Raw genomic sequence first — 27,691 nt, forward strand, 5'->3', positions numbered from 1 at the left:
AGGTGTTGTTATACCGCGGGTTCAAACTATCCACTCCTTGAGTGGAATATGAAGCTGAAACAATCAATTTGCCCCTTGTGTAAGCCTTCTTGGTAGCTCCCGACCTGGACTGTGGGCAGGACTTCATAAATGAATTGCAGAGCCCTTTTGCTTATAAAAGGGGCTGGTCAACCTTCAGGCTGTCAGGTTGAGACTCCTCAGGTCCTGGCAGCGTTTGAGTGCTCTGAGACATCAAGTTCTGCACTGGGGGAGGTCTCCAGTAACACCCTCGACTCATCTGAATGAGTTGGGAATACCATGACCTCTGTGGTCAGAACGGTATGATGGCTTTTACCGTGGCCTGGTCTTGCCTGATTTTCATCAATACCCTGGGTTTCAAGGAAATCAGAGGGAAACGTAGGCCAGCTTGAAGCTCCTAGGGATGGACAGTGCCTGCACTTCCAATGGATTGTCTCCCTGACAAAGGGAGAGAACGTTTCCACCTTGGCACTGAACCTGACCGATCTCTGACACTTCCCACATTCTGGTGATCTGCTTGAAGATCTCTAGACTCAGAGACACTGGTCCCGGACAGCTAGACCTCGACTCAGTCGGTCGGCAATAATGTTGAGGGAGCCTTGAAAATACACAGCAGGTGATGGGTAGGTTCAACTCTGTCCATCTCAAGATCTTTCCCACCTGATCGCGTGCCACCCTGCCTGATGTTATAGTATCCGATTTTACACGGACTGCCTTCCCCTGGACTTGTAGAGTATATAATCTGGCTCTGAGTTAGTTTAGGATCAAGGACTGTATACCAATCCAGGAGTACTCCCAACTTAGTTGAGATGCATCTGTAGTAAACAAGATCGAGGTTCTCTGGACCAGGCACCTCACGTCCCTAAGAGGTTTCCACATCTGATGGATTAATGAGTTTGAAATAACAGGTTGCACCTATTGCTCAAACAATCCGAGTTGTATTACCTTAGGCTCTGGATCTCTCTCTCCCTGCATGTGCCCTAAGGCCCAAAGAACTGCCTCTGCAGCTGCTGACATGAACATAAGACCCTCTGCTGCCAAGATTCTTACCTGCCAAGCAGGCAGAAGGGAGAGAATAAGAGAATATCTCCTGGGAATTTATGACAAAACCTAAGAACATCTTTGTTCTTGATGGAACAATGCCCGACTTTCCCAATTTCTTAAGCAACAGCGTTGGAATTACTGGATGGTAGTTAGAAGATGGAGCATTAGATGAATCATCCAGGTATGGTACCACAAGTATCACCTGTGTTCTTTTAGGCAGCTATAGCGGTCACCGCCTTAGAAAAGGTGTGAAGAGCCGAAGAGATCCCGAAGAAAAGAGCTGTGAATTGCAGGGCGCTTGACACTGCCTCTTATTAACACAGCTGTTCTTTACCATTTTTTCTGCCTCTCAGAAAATATGTATCTGAAAGTATGCATCTTTCAATTCTAGGGGGGCCATGAAATCTCATTCCCATGGATGTAATTGTCTCCTATTTGAATTTTCATCTTCTGAAGAATCGGAGGTCGATACCTCTCCTTCATTTGCCCAAAGGCTTAGGAGGTAGAATTATAGGAGACTACAATCCAGTTCCTCTCCCAGGATGTCCCTCCTTTAGGATCTTCCTTTCTAGGAATTGTAGAAAGGAGACATTCAGGGTGACCTGATGTAAAGGAGCAGTACGGGAAAAGCTTCCCTAGGAAGCAAATGAAAATCATTGAATAGCCGCACTCCTTGAACTTCAACCGTACGAAAGGTTATATTTTGCCAGCTTCAGAAGACAGTTAGAGACACCCCCTACAGGAAGGGATCTGGTGTCTGAAATGGAATCAGAATCACCGCCTCCAGGGGGAACTGCGACCTAACGCAGAGCCCTAGACTGCTCGGTCATTCTTATTGACTTTGTTAAGGGCTATGGAGCCTCTTAATCCCCTTCTAGGGAACCTTGGTCTGCCTCAGTATTGACTTCTGTGATTTCAGAGGAACTACCTCAAATGACTGCGGTAATGATCCCTTCTTGTTAGAGAAGCTCTCTATACTTTTAATCAGCTCGGACCCAAAGTCTAATGATTCATCTTTAACTCACAGAAGCTGTACTTGGAAGCATTAACAACGACTCAGAGTTTAAGCTAGAGAGAGCATCTTACCAGTGGCTTTTTCTAGGTCAACAGCACCACGTCTACCCAGCCCAGGTACTTGCGAGGCATTAAGCTGTGTAACTTCTGCTGTCTGACGAGAGCAGGCACATTCAGCTTAGAATGGCCGTTGACCTTTCTGAAAACCTTACCTGTTGGGATAGTATCACCCAGGTAGTCAGGGGTCAAACTGATTATATCATTACATGTAACTCCGGCATCTATCTATATCCCCTTGAATCTGTTAGTATCCATTTTTGGTGAGCCTTGGAGATTTCCAGAAGTCAATGGAACTAGGCATGGATTCCCAGCCAACATGTGCAGTAGTCGCCTATGCGAAGTAATGGAAGTAGAAGTATAAAAACATTGTATTCGTAATACTAAATATATATGGCAAATATTCCATAATATAGGCGTCTGCAATAATCGAAGATTACAGAATAAAATGGAAATAAAAAGAAAAGACAATACACAGACAGGGGAGACAAGCAATAATAAGGAGAGGTAGGGGAGGACTAAGGGAGCAACTTAAGGCACTTCAGTATTCACTGTAGGTTATTACATAACAGAAAACAATTCAATCAACACCTGCTAACCACCGAGGAAGATCTTCACCGTCTCTGAACTCAACCCACAGGGCCCAAGTTTGGAGAAATCTCACAGAACTGTCGTGATTATCTGACATAAGTTCTTCCATTCTCATAAGAAGATTTACCTCCACAAATCACTCACCTAGGGAAGGAACCTGTGTGTATTTTCAGTGGCGAGGAATTACAGTTCAAGCTGCAGTCAGGAAATGTCTAAGAAGACCCTTTTGAAGGCCGGAAAGCATTCCTGGTATAATAGTTAGTAGACCTGTTACAGGAGTAGCAGGAACTATAGAGGCTGTAAGTTTGTTGTAGAGGTCAAATATTGTTATCCAAAACGGGTGCGATAATGGTCAGTCCCACCAAATATGTAGCATATTCCCGAGGGCCCCCCTGCAATGCCAGCAAAGATCTGACACAGTGGGGAAAATCCTATGCAAAAGAGACGGGTACCTGTATCACCTGGTAAGAATTTTATAATTCTTCTCTTGTTCAAAACATGAAGTAGGGAGTTTATGCGTAAAAATGAATGCCTTCTGCCAATCTACATCTGAAATCTGAAGTCCAAGTTATTACTTAGTATAAGTGAGTTGTGTTAGAGAGAAAGAGGGCTGGAGGAAATTGCGGAACAAAGAGAACAAATGAGACGGAGAAGAAGACTGAGGCAGAAAGAACTCCATAGGCGTCTTATCCTGAGCGAGGACAGTACAGTCCTCCATAGAAGATATGTATGACCTTAGTTGTAGATATGGCAACCACCCCAATCTCCTCTCCGGGCAATCATTCGCCAAAACACTGAGAGACTGGAGCTCCCCAGTTGAAGATATCGTTTTTGCTAAGCAGATATTGTCGGATCTCTGCCAACTCAGAAAATCCGCTGCTCCAACTGCAGGAGGAAAGGCAGGGTTGTCAAAAAGTGGAGTGAGAGGGCCTGGTCTATGTGAAAGGTCTGTGGTTTGAAGCATGCGATCCCATGCCAGCAAAAATTGCTAGGTTAAAAAAGGAAGTGAGTCCGCCCATCTATGTGAGCTATTTAAGCATGGGAGCGAAGTTAGGGCCAGGGACAACATTTCTTTCTCAACCCTGACCCATTGCTTATTGACCGACGATCTAAACCAGTCTGCTACCCTCATACGAATCGCTGCACGGTGAAATTGTGCAAAATCAGGTAATCCTTTAAGGCCTCTTTCACACGGCAGTATTCTGGTCAGTATTTTGCATCAGTATTTGCAAGTCAATACCAGGACTGGGTCCAAAATACTGAAGAGGTACAAATCATTATATTTATAACATTATATTTTCTCTCTGTGTAGATTTCATTCCTGGTTTTGGCTTCAAAATGTCCTGGGTGGGAAAACCCCTTTAAGCTGACTTCAAGGTGGTTTATCCCACATTCTAGGTGTCATTTTTATAATCCTCATTAGTTGCTAATTTTGCTTTTCCTTTGCGATACTTATATAAATCTCTTCCACCCCCGCCCTCAAAAGCATTTTACTATATACTGGACTGTGTGGAGATTTAGTAAGGTTAAGTATACAAAGAGATCCAAGGGCTTTTAATACAGTATATGTAACGGTATCCCACTGAATGCTGCCTATAACCCTGGATCTTACCCATTCTTTTCTTACAAATGTAATGGATTACAATTACACATAAATTCCGTACAAGTGATGAGGATATTACTGACAATAGTTCCTCACTGTGACCACTGATCTGCATAGGATGCAACATAGTGGTCAGAAACAGGAAGCATCTGCTAAGTGGGGATTCCATTGCTGACAATTGGTAATGTCTCCACATAAGTAGTTTAGTCATTACATGTTTCATTCCGTGAAGAGAAACACTAGACAAACGAAAACAGAACTGGTGTCTGGGAAAGACCACTGACAAACGGGAAGTTTACACCATAAAAAAGTCAGGCTGTAATTTTCGTGACGGTTTACAATTCTTAATCAATTTTACAGATTGTTATATATTCTTATTTATAATCATCAATATGAATGATGGTCCAGCTTATGTTTAGAATTATTTTGTTTTCTCACCCAAGCCCTGAAACTAAAGAACTGCTTCCACTATGCATTGTCCTTATAATAAAGACAATGTAGAGTTCACCATTCAGTCGACACCGTCAAAAGTGAACCACAATAAACCTTCAGATGTACAACTAATATTACTTATCAATTAATTTTATTACGAACCTGCACGTGTTTTACAGCAGCGCTCCCAGGATTATGTAAATCTAGGATTATTTCTTCCTTCTGCTTCTTTAATAGTTCAACCATGGCTTGTTTCTTATTAAGCTCAATCATGAATGGGAGTTTAGATTCTTCCTTGGAAAAAACATCAATACTATCTGCAATTTTTTTTCGGTATCCATTATTTCTGGACACAATAGATTCCAAATTTTCTTTCTGAGTTTCCACCTCTAGTTTAAGCTTGATGTTCTCAGCATAAATTGAGTGGTTTTGGGTCTCAAGGATTTCACATTGATGCATTATATTTTCTATTGTGTCTTCTTCTCGGATAATCTTTCTTTCAACTTGTTTTGTTTCCAGTAAAACAGACTTCAGTTCGGTTTCAAGTTCATGAAGTTCGGTCTAAAATGAGGACAGAACTTTAATGAGATCTTTAGGTAATATTTAATCTAAAAGGCAGAAAATGTGCTAAATAATAAGCAATGCTAGTTTAGAGCCTATGTGGACCACTGGTAGTTTCAATCATAATAAAAAGGGGGTACCATTAGGACAAACCATGCAGGTGCTATGGGGCCCCTGGAGAGAGTACCCCAGCCAAGATTGGCTGAATTACTTATTTGAATTGGTGATGAGGACTTGTGTGAAATCCCCTCAAAGGTTTTACAGTGTTAGCAAACAAAGGTGAGGGGAACACACGAAATATCCTGGAAAGTATGCCCCTTCATATTATGCTACTGTAAAATAAAAGCTTTACTATCCTGCACATATATTGCATCATCTACTGAAAATACACAGAACCGACTTGCCAATACTTTTATGACTTCAGAAAGTACTACAATCAAACATTTATTAGTAGTCCAATATGGTCTGCATGATCTAGTAGTCCAACCAATACATGTTCTGATAAATAGTTGTAATATAATCTGCAATATTGTTCAAAGAAAAAAAATTCCTAAGAGTAAGAAAAAAACTATCTAATTTGTTAAACCTAAAACAGAAAGAAATACTCAAAGCAACCAATCAGGTCACTGCATCATTTTTTATATCTGTACATACAAATGAAAGCTCGAACCTGGTTGGCTTAAGAAAAACCTCCACTTTCTCTTCACTAATTTTCATAAACGAAGTTTATTGTGTTTCAGCTGGTTGGTTTTATCCGAAATTTCCAGCAATATTTAGTGTATGTTCATACTTTAGTGGTATTTCTATTAATATCAATGTGGAGGAATGTGTCATAAAAGCATATGAAAACCATGTTGTGCTTTTCCATAGTAAAATTGCAGCAGACTCACATCGATTAATGTTTTATGCCACAGTTTTTAGATGCAGTACTGGTGTTAACCCAGCTTAAGAAGACAAAAAAAAAACAAACAACGTCCTAAAGTTCCACACTACTAAACCCAAATCAGTGCATTGCCTGAATGAATGAATGAATGAATGAATGAATGAATTAATTAATGAATTAATTAATTAATTACTACTTCAAGACTTTTGGTTCTTGCATATTGAAACATTGGAATTGCAAGATCTTCAGGAATATCAGTTTCTATGGCAGTTTACTGTCAGTCTATGACACACTGTCTAGTTTCCGGAATTTTCCCCAGACATGTTATAACTTGGTCAGGAAAAGACTTGGTTACTTTACTTTTTGTGTGTTCAAAGAAAGGTATTGCCATCCTACAGATTTATAGTCTATCCACAGGATATGCGATAAATGTGCCAGACCCACGTATTGGGAGAATAGTGGTACAGTGACTCTCATTTGCCAATTTAAAACTGCTTATTTGGCTGTTCCATAACTCTAAGGGTATGTTCACATGGCCTATTTTTAGACGTAACTCGGGTGTTTTACGCCTCAAATTATGCATGGAAAAAACGCCCCTAATACGCCTACAAACATCTGCCCATTGCTTTCAATGTTTTTTTTTACGGTGCTCTGTTCCCATGAGCCTTCATTTTACGCGTCGCTGTCAAAATACGGCGCATAAAATGATGGCTCGTAAAAAAAGAAGTGCAGAACACTTCATGGGACGTTTTTGGAGCCGTTTTTCATAGACTCTATTGAAAACAGCTCCAAAACGGGCCATAAAATAACGCAGCGAAAAACGCAGCGAAAACAGCTCCGTATTTTCAGACATTTTTTGTTAAGCGTGTGAACATACCCTAAGGGTTGTGAAGGATGATTTATTTGCTTATATTCTCTGTATGAAATTACATTGTGAATTATCAAGCAGGATGCCGAATTACTAAGATATGTATGATGTGAAAGTGATGATAATGTTTAAATGATTTAGTTTCGTGCAGCAGCCATCTTGTCTGGAGTTCCCATTTTGGTTTTATTGTAGTGAATAGGAAAGTCATTGTTCCTTTAATACAAGTAATGTTGATTTCGTATGTTTTATCTTTGACCTTGGTTCCCATGCGAAGATGGACAGGGAGGGAGATGGGAGGGTGGCAAGTATGCGTGAAGGAAGGTCTCCCCCATCTCCACGAGAATATTGTGTCCAAAAGAGATAAGACACCTGCAAAACCTAATGTGTGAAGAATTATAATGATGTATCTGGGATGTATTTTATTGTATGCTTTTTACTGAATAACAAATATTGTTACATTGTCTCTGATTGGTTTACCTCAAGCCTACACCCCTTCTGAATTTCAGTTTAACAGTTTGAGTTTGGTAATAAATCCTTCAGAGGAGCATTTTGAACATTTCAGCGTGTCTGTGTGTTTTCTTCTCCTCTCTCGATATATATCGGTGAAATATCCTAAGGATACTGACTAATGGAGTCTGGCCTTGAGAGTCTGTTTGTACTCGTATAAATTTCAGTCTAATATATTTTGAGCAATGGATTTCCATGACAGGGTGCAGTCAAACGCGCCAGATTTTGTTGCACAAATTTCTGCAACTGAAAATCAGTTCCATTCATCTTAATGGAACTTACAGAAATACATTCACATGTTGCAGAAACAACCACATTGAGATGAATAGAACAAATTTTCTGTCACAGACAATTCTGCAACAAAATCTGCCACGTGTATTTGTACCCTAAGGCTGGGTTCACACGACCTATTTTCAGGCGTAAACGAGGCGTATTATGCCTCGATTTACGCCTGAAAATAGGGCTACAATACGTCGGCAAACATCTGGCCATTCATTTGAATGGGTTTGCCGACGTACTGTGCTGATGACCTGTAATTTACGCGTCGTTGTTTGACAGATGTCAAACGACCACGCGTAAATTGACTGCCTCGGCAAAGAAGTGCAGGACACTTCTTTGCAATGTAATTTGAGCCGTTCTTCATTGAAGTCAATGAAGAGCAGCTCAAGATTTACGAGCGTCAAAGACGAGGAGCAGCATTTACGTCTGAAACGAGGCAGCTGTTTTCTCCTGAAAACAGTCTGTCTTTTCAGACGTAAAAGACACTTATCGTGTGCACATACCCTTATAGACAATAACGGAGAAACCAACGTGCGCATTTTTTTAAGCTGGAAAACCGGTCACTTTGAATGGGACCCCTGTTCTCTCTATAGGTGAGAGCACCACAGAAGGGAACTGCACATATTAGACATTGATGGCATATCATGTGGATATGCCAGAAAAGTGTAAGATGGGAATACCCCATTGCACTAAATTTTTTTTGTAGGACATGATGTTCATTTATGTTATTTTATGTTCTATTGTTTATATGGTGGCAACATATTACACAGCACTGTACAGAAGTTGTCATCACTCTATGGGGGAGATGTATTAAGTCCAGTCTTAATAAAAAGCTAGCTGGAGTAAGTTGCGACAAATTCATAGGCACATGCCTTTTAATAAATCAGTTTGCCACTGAATAAGGCCGGATTTACACGAGCGTGTGCGTTTTGCGCGCGCAAAAAACACGGCGTTTTGCATGCGCAAAAGGCACATAACAGCTCCGTGTGTCAGCTGCGTATGATGCGTGGTTGCGTGATTTTCGCGCAGCCGCCATCATTATGACACTCTGTTTGTATTTTTGTAAACAGAAAAGCACGTGGTGCTTTTCTGTTTCATTCATACTTTTTACTGCTGTTGCGCGAATCATGCTCGTCACACGAAAGTGATTCCGTGTGCTGCGCGTGATTTTCACGCACCCATTGACTTCAATGGGTGCGTGATGCACGAACAACGCACAAATATAGGACATTTTGTGAGTTTTACGCAGCAGACACACGCTGTGTGAAACTCATGGACAGTCTGCACAGCTGCATAGACTAACATCGGTCCGTGCGAGGCGCGTGAAAATCACGCGCGTTGCACGGACGTATTACACGTTCGTCTAAATAAGCCCTAAAACTTACATCAGTCTGGAGCTGTCATAGATTTCCTCTATAATTTATGCAAGTTTCTGGCGTATAATTATAGTAAGTGCATCGAGCATACGGCTATATCCATGAAAAAAATAAAACAGTTATGGCTTTTACAAAGTGGGGAGTAAAAATTGAAAATCCGAAAAATGGCTGCGGCGGGAAGGGGTTAATAAATTTGTTGCATCTTACTTCAGCTTGTTTCCTATTAAAGGGATTTTCCCATCTTGGACAATTATGGCATATCCACAGGATATGCCATAAAAGTCTGATAGATGCGGGTTCCACCTCTGGGAACCACACCTATCTCTAGAACGGGGCCCCCTAAACCACGTTCAGCTCCGCTGTCTCCCGGCCACTTCCTGGTTAGGTGGTTGGGAGTTACGGAAACAGCCTCGTGCTCGCTGAACTACGCTTTTTCCGTAACTCCCATTGAAGTGAATGGGAGTTACTGAAACAGCGTAGCACGGCAAGCTATGCTGCTTCCGGAACTCTTAAGCTACGGACACAGTGTAGCTGCTTCCGTAACTCCCATTCACTCCTATTCAGGGAGCTCGGCTGTTTCCGTAACTCCCGGTCACCTAACCAGGAAGTGGTCGGGAGGCAGCGAGAGCCGAGTAAGCTAGAATGGGGTTTACGTGGCCCCGTTCTAGAGATATTTGTGGGTCTCAGAGGTGGCACCCGCATCTATCTGACTTTTATGGCATATCCTGTGGATATGCCATAACTGTCCAAGATGGGAAAACCCCTTTAAGACTGGCCTGGCGATATAAACATCAGTCTTTAAAAATTCCCCCCTTAAAGGCTATGCAAACCTTTCCAGTGCATTTTTTTTCAATAAACAGTGTGATTGGTGTAACCTTATAAGTAGTTTTCATTCAAAATTACTTTTTTAGATACAGCTGCTCTGTATTCTCTGTACAGCTTTATAGAAAAGGATACAAAAGAAGAAATACGGTGCTCATCTAAGTTAATAACGTATGGTGATAGATGCAGGTACAGTGTAGTGAATCAAGGAAGACTCATCTGGTGGAGTTGTGCTGGATCATCGTACAACTCAACTTAGAAGCATGTCGGGTCTATCTGACCCCAGTGTCAGCGTGGTGTGCAGGCCTCCGGAGTTGACTCTGGGTATGTAGCTCCTTTGATGGAGATCTTCCCAGCGTCCGATAATCATAGGTGAAGTGGATAAAAAAAAAAAACATTTTTGGGGCGCTCCCGTGCGGTGTTTATTCATACACACATATATAAATGCAAATCCTTCTGGATCTTTACATCTGATACTCTCAGTCCGGATGGGCTTAAGGAAAACATAGAATCAGTCTAAATAAATGTTTATTTTCAAAATAATTATTCATTAAAACAACAATCAGAAAAAAATCATCAAAAAATCGAAATACTCACCAATGCAGGCCGCTCGGTCTGATTCCAATGATATTCGTTCTGTTCTAACTATGGAAATATCCTTCCCCCCCCCCCCTCCCTCAACAGTTTAGCTCCAAAAATAAATCGAAAAAAGAAACTAAAAATCTTTGATCCCTCCCAATAAAGATAGTTTCCAAAAGTTTCATGTATATATATGTTGATGCAAACAAGTAATATCCAATCAGAAGTGTAAACGGAGCAGCAGCCCAGTGGCATAACTACCGCTGTAGCAGCCATAGCGGCTTCTACGGGGCCCGCGGCATGAGGGGGCCTGTGCCCCCGCCGTCACACCCCCCCCCCCCAATGCCCCCCCAATAGTATCTGCGTCCTTAGGACGTAGATTGTTATGGAATTGCAATTTGAGCGATTCCCCAAAGGCTGCTGGAGAGTGCCGGGAGAGAGCGTGCACATAAAACCGCAACCTCGAATCCGTCAAAACTCTGATCGACAGTGTCTAAAGCGACCCTAAGGTGTTCGCCAGAGCAGACCGCAAGGTCTTTGCTGCTTAGGACCCATGTTGTCTTAGCAGAGTTCTGCGTTGGATAGGAGGTGCAATGCAGACTAACCAGAGCAGGAAACCAGACAGCCTGGGTTTCAACAGAAAGTACAAATCAGAAGGCAAGCGGGCATCAGGAATAGCAAAGGTCAAAACCGGGCAGGAGCAGATAATCCAAAATCAGCAAACAAGGGGTTAACGAGACACAAGCCGAGGTCAGTTTACAGAAGGTCCAGAAGTCAGGAGTGCAGGGAATGTAGGAAGCTTGATCAGACACCAGAACACAGGAAAATTCACAAGCGAAGACAGGTGGGAAAAGACAGGTATAAATACAACACCACAGCTGATTGGCACAAGGACAGAGACGAGAGATAGGCTCAAGGTAAAAGAAGAACCGCCCAGAAGCAAGAAAGGTTGTCATAGCGAACTTAAGGGAACAGGTGTTTTCCTAACACAGATACTATTGAACGCTATCTCCCTACTCTGCCATTTACTAGGCTACAGGCAGGGCTGGTGTTAGGGAGGGGGGGCAAACTGGGCAATTGCCCAGGGCTCCCATCCCGCGGCTGCTATGGGGCCAGAGGCGGCCCGCGCCGCCCGGCCCATAACATTTCTCGGGATGCAGATACAAATGAATACTGTAGGCTGCAGGCCACATTAGGCCTGCAGCCTATTAGGCACTGGGAAGACTCCTTGCGCAGCCCAGCATGATGACATCACTGTATCACACTGGTCTGCACAAGCGTCCCTCCTGGAGGCTGTGCGGTGCTCCGTCCGTCGCGGGAACGGGGCAATGCAAGTACAATTTTTATTTTTATGTTTTGGGGGGGCCTGTATGGCATTATACAGGGATTGCTGTGTAGAACTATATATAAAGGGGAGCTGTGTGGCACTACATACAAGGGAGGAGCGCTGTGTAGCACTATATACAAGGGAGGGGCTGCTGTGTGGCACTATACTCATGGGGGGCTGTGTGGCACTATACACAAGGGGGAAGCTTCGCGGCACTATATACAAGGGCGGGCTGTGTGACACTATAATAAAAGGGGGATGTAGCACTATATACAAGAGGGAGTTGTGTGGCACTATACTAAGGGGGGCTGTATGGCACTATTTCCAAGGGGAGGAGGGCTATGTGGCACTATACTAAGGGGGGCCTGTATGGCACTATTTACAAGGGGAGGAGGGCTGTGTGGCGTTACCTACAGGGGGCTGTGTGTGGCGCTATCTACAGGGGGCTGTGTGTGGCACTATCTACAGGGGGCTTTGTGTGGCGCAATCTACAGGGGGCTGTGTGTGGCGCTATCTACAGGGGGCTGTGTGTGACACTATCTTCAGGGGGCTATACGGCACTATCTACAAGGGAGGGGGCCATGTGGCACTATATACAAGGGAGGGAGGGGCTGTATGGCTCTATATACAAGGGAGGGGGGCTGTGTGGCACTATATACAAGGGGAGCTGTGTGACACTATATACAAGAGGGGGCTGTGTGCCACTATCTACTAAGGGAGTGCTTTGTGGCATTATCTATTAAGGGGGGCTGTGTGGCACTATATACATGGGTGGTGTTAAGGATCTGCCAGGTACTACGTCTAGGTATACTCCTGGGATTAATCAATCCACACCTGAGGCCAGACCTGTTCGACTGACACCATCTCCCACCAACCAGGGTGGCATGCTCAGGAGTGGGAGAGCCTATCGTGGCCTGGTCAGTCGGAGTTAGCTCCGCCCCCTGTCCTTTATTACCTGCCGTGTTCTCTTCCTCAGTGCTTGTAATTCTTCTGGATTCCTGGCCTCACTGCTGCTTGCTCCAGCCTGCTTCTGCCGTGCTTCTGCCTTGCTGCAGTTCCGCTTAACCTGCTTTGCTTTGCCCCTGGCTTGTTTCCTTCTCCGTGCTCACTTTGGTATACTCCACTTCATCCTGGTCCTGACTACTCATTCACCGCTCCGTTTCCTCGCGGCATTCCGTGGCTACTGCCCCTTCCCTTGCGTGTTCCCTGTTTGTTCTCCCGTGCACTTAGACAGCGTAGGGACCGCCGCCCAGTTGTACCCCGTCGCCTAGGGCGGGTCGTTGCAAGTAGGCAGGGACAGGGCGGTGGGTAGATTAGGGCTCACTTTCCCTTCACCTCCTTCCTGCCATTACAGGTGTGCTGTGTGGCACTATATACAAGGGGGAGGTGGGGGCGCTATCTACAAGTGGGGTGTGACACTGTCTACAGGGGGGCTGTATAGCACTTTCTACAGTGGGGCTGCATAGCACTGTCTACAGGGGGCTGTATGGCACAAGCTACAGGGGGGCTGTATGACACAATTTACATCTACAGGGGACACTATCTACAAGGGGCCTGTGTGTGGCACCGAGGGGAGGGGGGCCTAGTCAAAGTTTGCTATGGGGCCCCCCCTTCCCTGGGTGTCACACAACCCCCCCCCCCCCATTGTAGATAGTGCCTTTTTTACAGCCCCCCCTGTAGATAACGCCATACATCCCCCTGTAGAGAACGCCATACAGCCCCCTGTAGATAACGCCATACAGCCCCCCTGCAGAGAACGCCATACAGCCCCCCCTGTAGAGAACGCCATACAGCCCCCCCTGTAGGGAACGCCATACAGCCCCCCCTGTAGAGAACGCCATACAGCCCCCCCTGTAGAGAACGCCATACAGCCCCCCCTGTAGGGAACGCCATACAGCTCCCCCCCTGTATGGAACACCATACAGCCACCCCCCCCTGTGGGGAACGCCATACAGCGTTCCCCCCCCTGTAGGGAACGCCATACTGTGTCCCCCCTCCCAAAAAAATGCGACATACAGTGTGTCCTACAAAATACATGTATCCCCTCTCCACAGGATCTCCACAGGATAGGGGATACATGTGTGATCGCTGGCAGCGATAGGGAGAACGGGGGACTGAAAGTCCCCTGAACTTCTCCATGACAAACCTCTGACTTCCGGCGTCTGCGCAGCTCAATAAAAATGAAAGGAGCGCTGGTCACGCATACGCACAAGCGTGACCGGCGCTCCATTCATTTCTACGGAGCTGCCGACACAGACCCCGGAAGTCCGAGGTTTGTGATGGAGAACTTCAGGGGACTTTCAGTCCCCCGTTCTCCCTATCAATGCCAGCGATCACACATGTATCCCCTATCCTGTGGAGATCCTGTGGAGAGGGGATACATGTCTTTTGCTGTATTTTGCGCCTTCAGGACCAGACACAGTTTAGCCATTTTTAGCACCTGTTAGTTAAATGGCTATAACTTTTTTATTTGTTGGGCTAACGACGTGATTTTTGCGACGTTTTTTCCGTAGACAATGCAGGTTTCATTTTTTATCGTTTTTATACACACCTATTTTGCTATTTTAGAATTTTTATTCATAAAGTTTGAAAATAATAGTAAAAAAATAAGCTTTTTTACATTTCAGCTATTTTTTTTTGGTAATAACATAGTTTTACCCTAAAATAGACCTTTTATTTGTGATCGTCTTTGTCTACCGTAAATTTTTATATATTACATGTCTGTATTAGGGTACTAGGGTCAGCGCTAGCGTTACAACAATGATTGGCGGGGGGGAACGGTTTTTTTTTGGGTGTGGGTATTTTATGTGTATTTATTATTTAAAATTTTTTTGCACTTTACTTTATTATTTTTTTATTACTATGGTCTGTCCCCCAAAGGTCAAAAAAGACCTTTGGGGAACTTTATATATATTTTTTCTTTCTTTTACACCATGTTTTTCCACTGTAACTGGGGCTGCATAGCAGCCCCAGTTACAGGGGAAATCAGCCCTCTCATAGTGACGATTGTCACTAACTGGGCTGTACTGGGTCTTGTAAGACCCAGCAGCAGCCTGCCACTAACAGCACCCGGCGATCATGTGACCAGTCACATCATCACCAGGAGGAATAGAGACAGCGCCGCTGCTGCTGTCTCTATTCCTGTACACAGCGCGCATTCAGCGCTGTGTACAAGTGATCAGAGAAGACAGAAGCAGCGAAAGCTGCTTTTATCCTCTCCTCAGGGTCCCCGGCAGTCACTGACAGCCGGAGACCCGACATTCAGCTGCCCGATCGCGCGGGCAGCAAGTTAAAACCCGAGCCGTAGAAAGTCTATGGCTCGGGTTTTAAGGACCCTGACCGCTGGCCGTAAAAATACAGCCAGCGGTCGGGAACCAGTTAATGGCAGAGCGGGGAGATACCTCCCTGCTCTGCCGTAGTGTTCAGTGGCGTCCCGCTGTAGCAGCCATAGCGGCTGCTAGCGGAGCCTCCCGGCCATGGTGGGGGCCCGTGCCGGCGGGCGACACGGGCCCCCTCATGCCGCGGGCCCCGTAGCAGCCGCTACTGCTGCTACGGCGGTAGTTACGCCACTGGGCCCAGTCTTTCCTAGTTACGCCCCTGCAGCAGCCAATCAGAGAAGAGCTAGGAATCACTGCCATTCAGGAGCATGGGGAAATAAACAATGATGACATAGGCGTTGGAAAAGACAATTTAAACAAACACAGGTGTAAAACAACTGTGAGCGATGCAGTCCAAAAATGACAGATTGCAAAAAAAAACATTCATGAATAAATATAATAAATGAAAAGAAATGAATATTACTCATTTTTAAATAAAAACTGGTACAAATAAAATGAATCAGTTCAACACAAATAAAATTTTTACAAACACACCCACAATTAACTTTTACCCCTTGAACTGGGCATTGATTCAATCAAGCCAGGGTATTTATTAAGACGGGATATTAATTAATGTTATATGCCTAATGAAGACCTCAGTACGAGGTCAAAATGCGTTGCACAGTGTTTGATTTTATTTATATATGTGTGTATGAATAAACACTTTTTCCTTGGAAATCTACTGCAAATTTATACCACCACGGGAGCGCCCCAGAAAGGAGATTTCTTTATCCACTTCACCTTCTCTCTATACAGAGCAGCTGTATTGTTCGCTATTACCTGAATCCGTCAGTCCCGTGGACCTGACGGGTTCAGTGACAGCGGGTCTTGCGTGTCTGACACGCAGGATCCACCTGTGATCTATCACAGCTAAGTTATGAACTTAGATGTAATAGATTACAGGTGGATCACCCACGACCCCCTGACACTGAACCGTCAAGTCCCCGGGACTGACGGATTCAGGTAATAGTGAACGATACTGCTGCTCTGTATAGTGAACACAGAGCAGCTGTATCTAAAAAAGTAAAACAAATTTTTAATAAAAACTATTTATAAAGTCACACCAAACACAATGGCTAACCTGTTTATTAAAAAAAAAAAAAATGCCCAGCAAAGGTGTACATAGCCTTCAGTCTACACTTTCAATTTCATCCAATATCACATTTGAAGCAGAAATGTAATTTCAAGACACAATTTTACTATAGCATTTATACATTCAAGGAAGTATATTTGTGTCCCAATTCCTTTATTCTCACTATTTGTTGACAAAATATTTAAAGCATCATTGTAAAGCCATAAATGTCTGCGACAGGAAAAAACATTTAAATTCCTGTTGAACACTCCCCTGCTACTGTCAGCAGAGCATAGGTGCCATTAGGGCTGCCAACCTCCATTTTTATTTTCACTTTTGCACAATTTGCCCACTGCACACGCTGTAGATATGGAGAAATCCATACACAGCAGAAACAACCCCATTAAGATGAATGGAACAGATTTTACGTAACAGAAATTTCTTTAACAAAATCTGCAGTGTGTACAGGAGGCTATTAGCTAAATGTCACAGACAGGCATTATTTTTACGGACAAATTAGGAAACCAGAAATTAATGACAACGCTGATAACTCATGTCTATAGCTTAAAATACTAATATGAACACATTAGTAGTATTTACTGTGACCTGAAAAATATTCAGAATTACAATTAAAATAGCGGTAAGAGTTGATAGTTATAAAAAAAAAGGCTTAAAGAGGCTCTGTCACCAGATTTTGCAGCCCCTATCTGCTATTGCAGCAGATCGGCGCTGCAATGGAGATAAGAGTAACGTTTTTATTTTTAAAAAACGAGCATTTTTGGCCAAGTTATGACCATTTTTGTATTTATGCAAATGAGGCTTGCAAAAGTACAACTGGGCGTGTTGAAAAGTAAAAGTACAACTGGGCGTGTATTGTGTGCGTACATCGGGGCGTTTTTACTACTTTTACTAGCTGGGCGTTGTGTATAGAAGTATCATCCACTTCTCTTCAGAACGCCCAGCTTCTGGCAGTGCAGATCTGTGACGTCACTCACAGGTCCTGCATCGTGTCGGCCACATCGGCACCAGAGGCTACAGTTGATTCTGCAGCAGCATCAGCGTTTGCAGGTAAGTAGCTACATCGACTTACCTGCAAACGTGGATGCTGCTGCAGAATCAACTGTAGCCTCTGGTGCCGATGTGGCCGACACGATGCAGGACCTGTGAGTGACGTCACAGATCTGCACTGCCAGAAGCTGGGCGTTCTGAAGAGAAGTGGATGATACTTCTCGTCAGAAAGCCCAGCTAGTAAAAGTAGTAAACACGCCCCGATGTACGCACACAATACACGCCCAGTTGTACTTTTACTTTTAAACACGCCCAGTTGTACTTTTGCAAGCCTCATTTGCATAAATACAAAAATGGTCATAACTTGGCCAAAAATGCTCGTTTTTTAAAAATAAAAACGTTACTGTAATCTACATTGCAGCGCCGATCTGCTGCAATAGCAGATAGGGGTTGCAAAATCTGGTGACAGAGCCTCTTTAAGTTATGTCCACACCTGCGTCAAGCTATTCTGTCGTTATGCTCCGTCATAGGAGCAGAACAAGGGAATAATGGAAGCAACAGTTTAGTTGAAACACATTGACTTTCATACGTTCTGTCGGCTTTCTTTTTGGGTGTCCTTCATTTTACCGGAGACAATCGCGCAGCATTCTGCGCTATTGTTACCGGTAATCTCGGGTAAACTCAGCCATAACTGCGATGGAGGCCCCTAACGGAGCCTTCAACACAAATGTGAATGAGGCCTTAGACAATTTCTTAGATAAAAATTATATCAGCGCTTATGTAAATGTATAGAATTCTGGGTTAAATATTGATCCAATCTTATCCCCATTTGGCATCTGGCGGAAAATGTTTCCTTTGTTTCAAGCCTTATGGATTTTTTTACCTCCCTCTGGATCAATAGGGGTAAAACAAAATGTTAAAGTTTACCCATATTCCTTGCCTTTCTCTCATCGATTGGTTGAACTTGTTGGACATAAGTCTTTTTTAAACTGTACTGTGTATCTGTGTGTGTAATAATAAAAACAACCTGCACAAGTATCCCTAGTTAGAAATATAATCACAACATGCATATATTTTTTTTATTACAGACACTGACCAAATGTCCGCTATTTTTATAGACTGTTTGGCAACCCTGGGAGTCACGAGGGCACCTTTATTCTGTGAATAGAGAGAGTAGTAGGCAGTCATGATGACTGACAGCATAAAAAGACAATGTAAATGCAATTCCCTAATCTATAATTGAAAGCAGCTTCAAGATAGAGCTTCAAATACTATAATACATTTTACACAATTGTATTTTTTTGAATGTTCATTTATAGAATAAATAATAAGTATATTAAGGTTTTAATATGAATTTTAGCGGTAGCGGAATGACAGAAAATTAGGACATGCAAATTAAGAGATCACAAATCTTTTCCCAGGTACTCTCTGGTGATGCATGAATAACAATAATTAAGAAGCAGGCAGCACAGATTGCCGCTCTAACTTATCCATCTGGGTTTTTTCTTCTTCATTGTACAGCTTAATCTTTAACAGGAAAAGATTTCCACCATATGTTTTATGGTATTAGTATTTCAGCCATGCTTCTTTTATTATAACATGATTTCAATTACTCACTATGAAAGTTAAAATTGTACAGATTGCTGTAAAGGATTTGCCTGACACAGCTTCTGTGTCGACGCCCGTGGTTAATCAGTCTGCACCTGCTCCTAGGTCTGATAGAGTGACTCGATCTGCTACGACTCAGGCTGGTAGGCTGAGGAGTGGGAGAACCTATCACAGACTGGCCAGACGGAGCTAGCGCCCGCCCTCGGTCTATTTATACCTTCATTTCCTGCTTGTCTTTGCCTGTGATTCTATCTTGTTTCCTGGCTCTGCTGTTCCAGCCATTACTATTAACCTCTGCTTCATTTTGACCCTGGCTTTACTGACTACACTCCTGCTCTGCGTTTGGTAACTCGTACACTCCTGGTTTGACTCGGCCCGTTCACTACTCTGGTTGCTCACGGTCAGGGCCGCCATCAGGGGGGTATTAGGGGTACTGATGTGAGGGGCCCGGCCAAACCTAATTGAAAGCGGGGCCCGGCAACTGCCGCGACTTGCCTTTGGTAGAAAAAAACAGGCCCCAGCAATGGGGCCTGTTTTTTTCACCAAAAGAATGTCGTGAGCTGCGGGCCCCCCCTCTCGTCATGGGGGCCGTCAAACACCGCCCGCCCGCTCGCGCTACTGATCGCGCGCACCCGCAAACTCACGCGCGGGGAAAAAAAGTTTAGACTTGCCCCTGCCGTAGTTTAGGTGACGCATCTCTCTCTTCTGAACGTAGCCCCGCCTCCTGGGATGACGCTGTAGACCATGTGACCACTGCAGCAGTCACATGGGATGAAACGTCATGACAGGAGGCCGGGCTGCGCTAGGAATAGAGGATCGCGTCACCAGGACTACGGCCGGGGTAAGTCTAAACTTTTTTATAAATTTAAAAAAGTACCTTTTTTTTTTTCTCATTTATGATTTTTGCGGCAGAACCGCAGCATTTCCACAACAGAGGAGCAGCGATTCCACAGAATAAATTGACATGCTGCGGCTTAAAAAGCTACATTGCAGGTCAATTTTTTTTGGAGCGTGTAAATGAGATTTGTTCAAATCTCATCCACTCTGCTGCGACTGTAATACGCTGCGGATTTTCCGCAATAAAATGTGTTGCATAAAATGCGCAGTGTTCATGCCTAGCGTGTTCCTACCCTAAGGCCGGATTTACACAAGCGTGTGCTTTTTGCGCGCGCAAAAACATGGCAGATGCAAAAACATTGCACATGCAAAAGGTCAATAACAGCTCCGTGTGTCAGCAGCGTATGATGCGTGGCTGCGTGATTTTCGCGCAGCCGCCATCATTATGACACTCTGTTTGTATGTTTGTAAACAGAAAAGCACGTGGTGCTTTTCTTTTTTCATTCATAGTTTATACTGCTGCGGAAATGCTGGGCGTGATTTTGACGCACCCATTGACTTCAATGGGTGCGTGATGCGCGAACAGCGCACAAATATAGGACATGTCGTGAGTTTTACGCAGCGGACACACGCTGTGTGAAAATCACTGACAGTCTGCACGGCCCCATAGAGTAACATAGGTCCGTGCGAGGTGTGTGAAAATCACGGGCGTTGCACGGATGTATTACACGTTCGTCTGAATAAGCCCTAACAGTAAGGCCCAGTTCACAGAGTTTTTGGGCCTTGATATTGACTCGGACACTGCGTCAGAATCAGCACCAAACAACTTCCAAAACCGCCTCCCATTGATTTAATCTGAAATCAATGGTAGCCAGTCGCGGAAAAAAGAAAAAGCAGCACGTCCTTTCTTGCCGCGGTTCCGCCTCTGACCTCCCATCGAAATCAATGGGAGGCAGAAAATGCATTTTTCGCTGCGTTTTTTGTCTGCTGTCCTCAATCGCCGCGGGCAAAAAACGCGGAAAGATAAGTGTGGGCAGGTCAAAATCTGCCTCAAAATTCGGTGCGCACTTCCTTGCGGTCGCGGGTGCGTGCGGTCGCGGGTGCGCGCTCGCGGACGCTCGCAAGTGCGCACGCGCGGGAGTTTGCGGGTGCGCGCGATCGGTTGCACGGGCGGTGTTTGACGGCCCCCATGACGAGAGGGGGAGCCCGCAGCTCACGACATTCTTTTGGTGAAAAAAACGGGCCCCATTGCAGGGGCCTGTTTTTTTTCTACCAAAGGCAAGTCGCGGCAATTGCCGGGCCCCCCTTTCAATTAGTTTTGGCCGGGCCCCTCACATCAGTACCCCTAATACCCCCCCGATGGCGGTCCTGGGTAGCATGATATAGTACTGGACGGAGTACCGTTAACAGGCGGTGCCATGGTAGGGGGGCCCAGAAAATTTAGCTGTATGGGGCCCTGAAATTCCTGATTGCGGCCCTGCTCACGATGTTGCCGTGGGCAACTGCCCCATTTCCCTTAGCTTCTGTGTACCCTTGTCTGTTTGTCTGTCGTGCACGTATTAAGCGTAGGGACCGTCGCCCAGTTGTACGCCGTCACCTAGGACGGGTCATAATCACAGGCCCATATACATTTTCTACCCTGGTTCTTACTACTATGGACCCCCTTGAGACCCTAGCTCAGCAAATGCAGGGTCTCTCCCTACAGGTCCAAGCGCTGGCTCAGAGGTGCGACCAGCGTGATGCTAACCAGCTAGTGCCCTCCACCTCACCTCTTGAACCCCATCTCAAGTTGCCTGACCGGTTCTCAGGGGACCGGAAGACTTTTTTCTCCTTCGGGAGAGTTGTAGACTCTATTTCCGTCTAATGCCCCACTCCTCGGGTTCTGAGAGTCAGCGAGTGGGTATTATTGTCTCCCGGCTCCAGGATGGCCACCAAGAATGGGCCTTCTCCTTGGCTCCTGACGCCCCTGAACTTTCCTATGTTGACCTTTTTTTTTCCGCTCTCGGGCTCATCTATGACGAGACTGACAAGACTACCTTTGCCGAGAGTCAGCTGGTGACCTTACGTCAGGGTAAGAGACCCGTTGAAGAGTACTGTTCTGACTTTAGGAAGTGGTGTGTAGCTTCTCGCTGGAATGACCCTGCCTTGAGGTGCCAGTTTAGATTGGGTCTGTCGAACGCCCTGAAAGACCTGTTAGTTAGCAATCCCTCTTCTGACTCTCTAGATCAGGTTATGGCTTTAGCGGTACATCTGGACCGACGTCTCAGGGAACGACGACTTGAACGTTTTTGTGCCTTCTCCTCTGGCTCCCCATGATGGCTCCCGAGGTTCCGTTACTTTGTTCTCGGATGAACCTATGCAACTCGGGGCCCCCGTGTCTCCCCAACAACGTAGAGAGCTCCGCAGGAAAAATGGTCTCTGCTTCTACTGTGGGGATGACAAGCATCAAGTGAACGACTGTCCTAGGCGTAAGAATACTCCAGCTGGACAACTTCCGCGCCTATGTGACCATCGGGGAGGTCGCTTGGGTGCACAGGTATTTCCCGTAAATATGAAACCTAATAAGATCTTGCTTCCCTTTCAGGTCTCTTTTGAGGGTAGGTCTGCCACCGGCAGTGCCTTTGTGGATTCAGGGTCTTCTGCTAATATTATGTCTGTGGAATTTGCTATGTCTCTAGCTATGCCATTGATTGATTTGCCTAAACCTGTCCCGGTAGTGGGTATCGACTCCACCCCACTTGCTAATGGTTATTTTACGCAGCATACCCCTGTTTTTTAACTCATTGTTGGCTCCATTCATTTGGAGCAGTGTTCTGTACTGGTGATGGAGGAATTATCATCCCATTTGGTTTTAGGCCTTCCCTGGTTGCAGATACATAATCCCACGTTTAACTGGAGTACTGGGGATCTTACTAAATGGGGTAATGAATGCATGACGTCCAGTTTTTCTGTTAATTTTATTTCTCTCCCTGAGGATGTGAACACTTTACCTGAGTTTATTCAGGACTTCGCTGATGTTTTTTCTAAAAAGGCCTCCGAAGTGTTACCTCCTCATAGAGAATACGATTGTGCTATCGATTTGGTACAAGGAGCTAAGCTCCCTAAGGGTAGGATATTTAATCTCTTTTGTCCCGAACGTGAGGCCATGAGAGAATATATCCAGGAAAGCCTGGCCAAGGGTTACATTCGCCCCTCTACTTCTCCGGTAGGTGCTGGCTTCTTTTTCGTAGGGAAGAAGGATGGTGGTGCATCGATTACCGAAACTTGAATAAGGTCACTGTAAGGAACCAGTATCCCCTTCCTTTGATTCCTGATCTCTTCAATCAGGTTCAGGGGGCTCTCTAAGTTTGATCTTCGGGGGGGCTTATAAGCTTATCCGAGTCAGAGAAGGGGATGAGTGGAAGACTGCGTTTAACACGCCCGAAGGTCATTTTGAATACCTCGTCATGCCCTTTGGGTTGTGTAATGCTCCTGCGGTCTTCCAGAATTTCATAAATGATATTTTAAGAGACTACCTGGGGGTATTTCTTGCAGTGTGCCTTGATGACATACTTGTGTTTTCCAAGGACTGGTCCTCCCACATTGAGCATGTCAGGAAGGTGCTCCAGGCCCTTTGGGAAAACAAACTCTTGGCTAAATCCCAAAAATGTGTGTTTGGGGTGCAGGAGATAAAATTTTTGGGTCAAATCCTCACTCCTAATGAATTCCGCATGGACCCTGCCAAGGTTCAGGCTGTGGCTGAATGGGTCCAACCTGCCTCTCTGAAGGCGTTACAGTGCTTCCTGGGATTTTCTAATTATTACAGGAGATTTATTGCTAACTTCTCGGTCATCGCTAAGCCTCTTACGGATCTTACTCGCAAGGGTGCTGATCTCCTCCACTGGCCTCCGGAGGCGGTCCAGGCTTTTGATATCCTTAAGAAGTGCTTTATCTCTGCCCCAGTGCTGATTCAGCCTAACCAAATGGAGCCATTCATCGTGGAGGTTGACGTCTCCGAGGTGGGAGTGGGTGCTGTCTTGTCCCAGGGTACCAGGTCTCTCACCCATCTCCGTCCATGTGCCTACTTCTCCAGGAAGTTCTCGCCCACTGAGAGTAACTATGACGTGGGCAACCGCAAACTCTTAGCCATTAAATGGGCATTTGAAGAGTGGCGCCACTTCTTGGAGGGGGCTAGGCACCAGGTAACAGTCCTTACCAACCACAAGAATCTGGTCTTCCTAGAATCTGCCCGGAGGCTAAACCCGAGACAAGCTCGATGGGAGTTGTTTTTTATGAGATTCAACTTTGTGGTCACCTATAGGGCTGGGTCTAAAAATATTAAAGCCGATGCACTGTCGAGTAGCTTCATGGCCAGCCCTCCTTCGGAGTCAGATCCTGCTTGTATTTTGCCCCCAGGTATAATAATATCCTCTGTTGATTCTGACTTAGTCTCCGAAATTGCGGCTGATCAAGGTTCAGCTCCCGGGAACCTTCCCGACAATAAGCTGTTTGTTCCCCTGCAATTCCGGCTAAGGGTACTCAGGGAAAATCATAACTCTGCACTATCTGGCCATCCAGGCATCCTGGGTACCAAGCACCTCATTTCTAGAAACTATTGGTGGCCCGGTTTGCCTAAAGACCTTAAGGCCTACGTCGCCGCTTGTGAGGTTTGTGCTAGGTCCAAGACTCCCAGGTCCCGACCAGTGGGCTTACTATGTTCTTTGCCCATTCCCCAGAGACCTTGGACCCATATCTCCATGGATTTTATCACCGATCTGCCTCCATCTCAAGGCAAGTCGGTGGTGTGGGTTGTAGTAGACCGCTTTAGTCAGATGTGCCATTTTTTGCCCCTCAAGAAACTACCCAATGCCAAGACGTTAGCTACCTTGTTTGTCAAACACATCCTGCGTCTCCATGGGGTTCCTGTCAATATTGTTTCTGACAGAGGGGTACAATTTGTTTCATTGTTTTGGAGAGCCTTCTGTAAAAAGTTGGAGATTGATCTGTCCTTCTCCTCGGCCTTCCATCCTGAAACTAATGGCCAAACTGAGAGGACAAATCAGTCCCTAGAACAATATTTAAGGTGTTTTATTTCTGACTGTCAATATTATTGGGTCTCCTTCATTCTACTTGCCGAATTTTCCCTTAATAACCGGATCAGTAACTCGTCAGGGGTCTCCCCCTTTTTCTGTAATTTTGGGTTTAATCCACGGTTCTCCTCCATTTCACCTGGTGGTTCCAACAATTCCGAGGTAGATGTCATTCATCGTCTGGGCCCAGGTTCAGAAGAACCTAGAGGCGTCCCAGAGCATACAAAAGATTCAGGCAGATAGAAGACGTTCTGCTAACCCCTTGTTTGTGGTCGGGGATCTGGTGTGGCTGTCTTCTAAAATTTGCGCCTTAAATTTCCATCCCAAAAATTTGCTCCCCGGTATATAGGGCCGTACAAGGTCATTGAGGTCCTTAACCCTGTCTCCTTCCAGCTGGAGTTACCCCTGTCTTTTCAAATACACGACGTGTTTCATGCCTCCCTCCTGAAACGCTGCTCCCCGTCCTTGGTTACCTCGAGGAAACCTCCGGTCCCTGTTCTCACCCTTTAAGGGGTAGAATTCGAGGTGGCCAAGATTGGGGACAGCAGGATGGTCCAAGGCTCCCTCCAGTACCTGGTCCATTGGAGAGGATACGGGCCTGAGGAGAGGACTTGGGTACCCGCCCGGGATGTTCACGCTGGGGTATTGCTCAGGAGAGTCCATCTTCGGTTCCCCAATAAGCCAGGTCCACCTAGGAAGGGTCCAGTGGCCCCTCATAAAAGGGGGGTACTGTAAAGGATTTGCCTGACACAGCTTCTTTATCGACGCCCGTGGTTAATCAGTCTGCACCTGCTCCTAGGTCTGATAGTGTGACTCGATCTGCTACCACTCAGGCTGGTAGGCTTAGGAATGGGAGAACCTATGACAGTCTGGCCAGACGGTTCTAGCTCCTGCCCTCGGTCTATTTATACCTTCATTTCCTGCTTGTCTTTGCCTGTGATTCTATCTTGTTTCCTGGCTCTGCTGTACCAGCCATTATTATTGACCTCTGCTTCATTTTGACCCTGGCTTTACTGACTACGCTCCTGCTCTGCGTTTGGTACCTCATACACTCCTGGTTTGACTCGGTTCGTTCACTACTCTGGTTGCTCACGGTGTTGCCGTGGGCAACTGCCTCATTTCCCTTAGCTTCTGTGTACCCTTGTCTGTCTGTCGTGCACGTATCAAGTGTAGGGACCGTCGCCCAGTTGTACGCCGTCGCCTAGGACGGGTCGTGCAAGTAGGCAGGGACTGAGTGGCGGGTAGGTTAGGGCTCACCTGTCTGTCTCCCTACCCCGTCATTACAATTGCATTACTAAATTTCTTACCTGCTTCACCTATGAAGACGATTTTAAGTTGATACAGTATATAGTTAACTACGTATAAGTTGAATAACTTATTTTGTTGCGCGTTTCAGCCTGTAAAATATATTGCACAGTGCTACATTTAGAATTCCAGTGGTTTCATAACTGAAATGTCCCAGCATTCCTTGCTAGCTCAAGCAGTGCAGAGAACTGGCTCTGGGGATTTGAATTCTGAGAAGTGTAGTATTTACACCAGGCACTATGCAGGAATTTGGTTTAGAAAACAGTAACTCTGCCCCACTACTTTAGAAGAGCACAGGTAAGCTGCTGGGAATGTGCGGTCAGTATGGACAGCATGACATTGCACAAAGAAGTTGACAAGGGACCAGCGGTGGAGCTGGAGAGTGGTAGGCTTGTGAATGCAAGTAAACTGGCATGGTAAATATCAAAACGTTATTATGTTTGTATTTTTTATCCATAGGAAGTTGTTTTTTTTAAATGACATATAGTGGAACCTCAAATGTGGCTCTTGACTCAATATGCAGCACATCATATTCAGCTGGATCAAGGGGTAGGCACACACTTACGACGTTTAAACAGGTGTAACAACTGGGCGTGTTTTTACTTTTTACCAACTGGGCGTTGTACGGAGAAGTGTATGACGCTGATGAATCAGTGACCAACCTGCGTCATATACTTCATTGTTCCAGCCCAGTGTGATTATGCAGTAAAAGAAGCTGGGCTGGAACAATGAGAAGTGTATGATGCTGATTGGTCACTGATTGGTCAGCGCCATACACTCCTCTGTAAATCGCCCAGTTGGTAAAAAGTAAAAACACGCCCAGTTGTCTATTAAGAAACTAATTAGCATAAATATAAAATTGCTCATAACTTGCTCAAAAATGATCGTTTTTCAAAATAAAAACCACTGTTGTTATCTACATTACAGCGCCAATCAGATTATGTAGGAGATAGGGCACTTATAATGTGGTGACAGAGCCTCTTTAAAGTGATATCTACAGATTTAAAGGTACAGTGATATCATTTTACATAAGGGGAGGGAATGTGAATGTTACCCCCTGTACAGGCTACATGCCTTCCCATGGCCGCCATTTGGGCATCACTGCTCTAGATCAATTTAAAGAGAAAAATAACCAAAATTCAAATGTATTATTTGCTTTTCACTGGAAGTTTTGCTTATGTTTAGTCATGTGACATTAAAAAGGTAGGGATTTTACAATCAAGGCACCGTTACAAGATAAATGGTAGCTTATTACAACTTCCTGAAAAAAAATGATGAAAGAATATTTCCTGAATATGTGATTACTCACTTGAAACTGGTTGAGTGCTTGTCTGCTTCTCTGTATTTCAGATGCTTGCCTTTGTTGTTGCTGAGTCACTTGCTTTACTACTTCCGTTAGGGAAGGTGCTGCGTCTGCCATTTCTTATAATGAGAAGAATTTTAAATCAATGTGA

General features: G+C 45.0%; 1 protein-coding gene across 4 annotated transcripts in view; it reads right to left on the reverse strand.

The window, feature by feature from the left end:
* Positions 1-27,691, reverse strand: part of CCDC122 (coiled-coil domain containing 122) — a 43,804-nt gene that overhangs the window by 11,254 nt on the left and 4,859 nt on the right. For all 4 annotated transcript variants that reach the window (XM_075850240.1, XM_075850239.1, XM_075850242.1 and 1 more), the window contains exons 2-3: positions 27,547-27,659; positions 4,922-5,320 (exon numbers count right to left, since the gene is read on the reverse strand). In XM_075850240.1, the coding sequence (XP_075706355.1) occupies positions 4,922-5,320; positions 27,547-27,659 (512 nt within the window). The remainder of the gene's footprint in view (positions 1-4,921; positions 5,321-27,546; positions 27,660-27,691) is intronic.

This window comes from Rhinoderma darwinii, chromosome 2 (assembly GCF_050947455.1).
Source record: "Rhinoderma darwinii isolate aRhiDar2 chromosome 2, aRhiDar2.hap1, whole genome shotgun sequence".
In the NCBI taxonomy this organism is placed as follows: Eukaryota; Metazoa; Chordata; class Amphibia; order Anura; family Rhinodermatidae; genus Rhinoderma; species Rhinoderma darwinii.